At 35.4% G+C, this 2303-nt stretch overlaps 1 protein-coding gene across 1 annotated transcript; it reads right to left on the bottom strand.

The window, feature by feature from the left end:
- Window positions 1–723: 723 nt before the first annotated feature.
- On the bottom strand, window positions 724–1578 carry LOC142297413 (taste receptor type 2 member 39-like). The gene has a single exon (XM_075341640.1). The coding sequence runs from the start codon at window positions 1576–1578 to the stop codon at window positions 724–726; it is 855 nt and encodes a 284-aa protein (XP_075197755.1).
- Between the last annotated feature and the right edge of the window lie 725 nt (window positions 1579–2303).

The raw sequence follows: 2303 nt of genomic DNA, 5'->3' as shown, positions 1-2303 counted from the left end.
TATTCCCAAACTCCTTCCATTCCCACCTCCCCTCCAATACCCCTTCCCCCATTTACTTTTAGCCTACCCTTTCTTCCCTTCCTCTTCCCCTTATTTGTTCTTTCAACAACATTTTTAAGAATGCATTTCAAATACTTCAATTACCCCCTCCCCTGTTATTGTAAACCCCTTAAAATGTAATAAAGTTTATAAGTGGTCATAAAATTGTAAATAACTAATGAATGAACCAAGTTATTTTAAAACCAAGCACACCATTGTTTTTCCTGTGAAATTCTCAATACGTTTGATGTGTTACATGACCCTCTTCCCATTGGAAAAATAATGTTGGATCCAAAGTGTCCGACTTCAAAATGGCACCCATCTTGAAAAGTTTCCCTTCTCCCATATACTAATGAGCCACAAACAGGAAGTTGATATCACCAAACATTCCCATTGTATTTAGGTGTATCCATATAAATGGCCCACCCTGTATATTACAGGAAAAATACAGATTAATAGTTGGTGAGAAAGAAGCTATTGTTCCATTTGAGAAATGAGTTGCCGTTCTCGGCAAAAAATGTTGTATTAATTTTAATAATTAAATGTAATAGAATAATACAGGAAAACTAAATCAAATTTCATTATTGAAAAACATGACACACGTAAAGTTTGGTATAAGTAAATTATTCACATATTACAATACAGAAAAGGAAAGCTGAAAATCTACCACAATAACAAGCAATTCTAACTCTTCGTACCAAGAACTTGGAAGACGCAGATCCATGTCTTTAGTTCTCTGTTCGAAGAGATGATGTAGAACGAATGGAAGAACGGAGGGAAACAATTTATAATGGAACTGATCAATCTCCAAATATTATGAGAATTCAGTCTGCCCAATAGGAACACATATATCACGATCACAAATATCATCTGTAACACAAAGAACAGGCTCATACTCTTCAAGGCATTGAAATGAGACTCTAAGTTAGGTTTTCCAAAGCCGGACTCCAATTTCCTCATCCGCCTGGTGTGAATCCAAAGAGAATGGACTAACAGGCAGATAGTGATACAGAATATTACAAGTGGTGGACAGGATCCCACGAGGTACAACAAGAAAGGAGTTTGCTCATTCTTAGTGACTTCATTATTGTATAAACTTGTATGTACCATTTCACCATTTGTTAAATTCTTTGGCGCCAACTCATAAACATAATGACCAAACGGAAGACTAGAAGATGCTGAAAGGAGCAGAGAAGCCAGGAGGAACCATGGGACTCCGGTAGAGATCTTCTTTCTCAAGAAAATCAAAAATTTGAAATTGTAGCTTGTGATCTTTACACAGTAAAAGACACAGAGGATGGTGGCAAACCAGAGGTTGGTGTAACTGAGGAACATTATCTCAATGGTTAATATTGTTCTTAAAATATTGTCAAGCATAGCCGATGGATAAAAAACAAACAGTACGTTAATGAAAAACATGCTGAGAAGATATATGGCTCGGGACAGCGATAAACAGCCCAGTATCTGAAAATATGTTTGACGGAATTGAAGAGTTTTCCATTTCCGTAGAATGAAAGCCAAAATCATGATATTCACCATGATTCCCATTGAGCACTCAGTATACAGCAACGCAACAAATAAATATTCCAGATAAAAATCAAACATATCTGCCATTATCTTTTCCAATATTTGGTATGAAGCGTTATTTCCCCACAGTCTTCAAAGCGTTGTATGAGGATTTGCTTCTCCTGTCTTCTTTATAGTAACACTGTGTCCATGCCACATGTAAATTCCTGGAACATGTTTCATTTCTATGCAAAACCTTTATCCAGGTTATCTGACGGATAAGAATAGAATAGTATAAATAACGAGAGGTTAAATAGGTGAAGATTTTATCAAATATTGACAAAATTAAAGAAATAGAAAACAATGCAATAATTGTTAGTTTTATGTAACAATTAACAGCTACAAAACTCCCAGTAATTTGCAGCTACAAGTCATTACAATACTAAAAGGTAAAAGTAGATTTTTGGGACTACAGTATTGTTGGTTTATCTATATGACAGGGCATTGAAACCAAATTTCTGGAGTCTCAAGCTTAAGGCAGGCATCCGGGTAACTGAATAATGCAGTAATAGTAAATTTTAATTGCGGTGTTTCTAAAGCAAATGAGGAAGAAAGAGGGGCGCACTCATCACATGCATAGTGCATTAATCATAATGAAACAATGTCTGAATGCATTATGCAGAAAAAGAGAAACAACCATAAACAAATTGGCAAAAAGTGACATTTGTTAATTTTTATGTGTCTTAAGCTTTCTGTCA

Source organism: Anomaloglossus baeobatrachus, chromosome 3, assembly GCF_048569485.1.
Source record: "Anomaloglossus baeobatrachus isolate aAnoBae1 chromosome 3, aAnoBae1.hap1, whole genome shotgun sequence".
NCBI classification, from domain to species: Eukaryota; Metazoa; Chordata; class Amphibia; order Anura; family Aromobatidae; genus Anomaloglossus; species Anomaloglossus baeobatrachus.
Note: the sequence above shows the minus strand (reverse complement) of the source record. Positions and strands in the feature narration are given on the sequence as shown.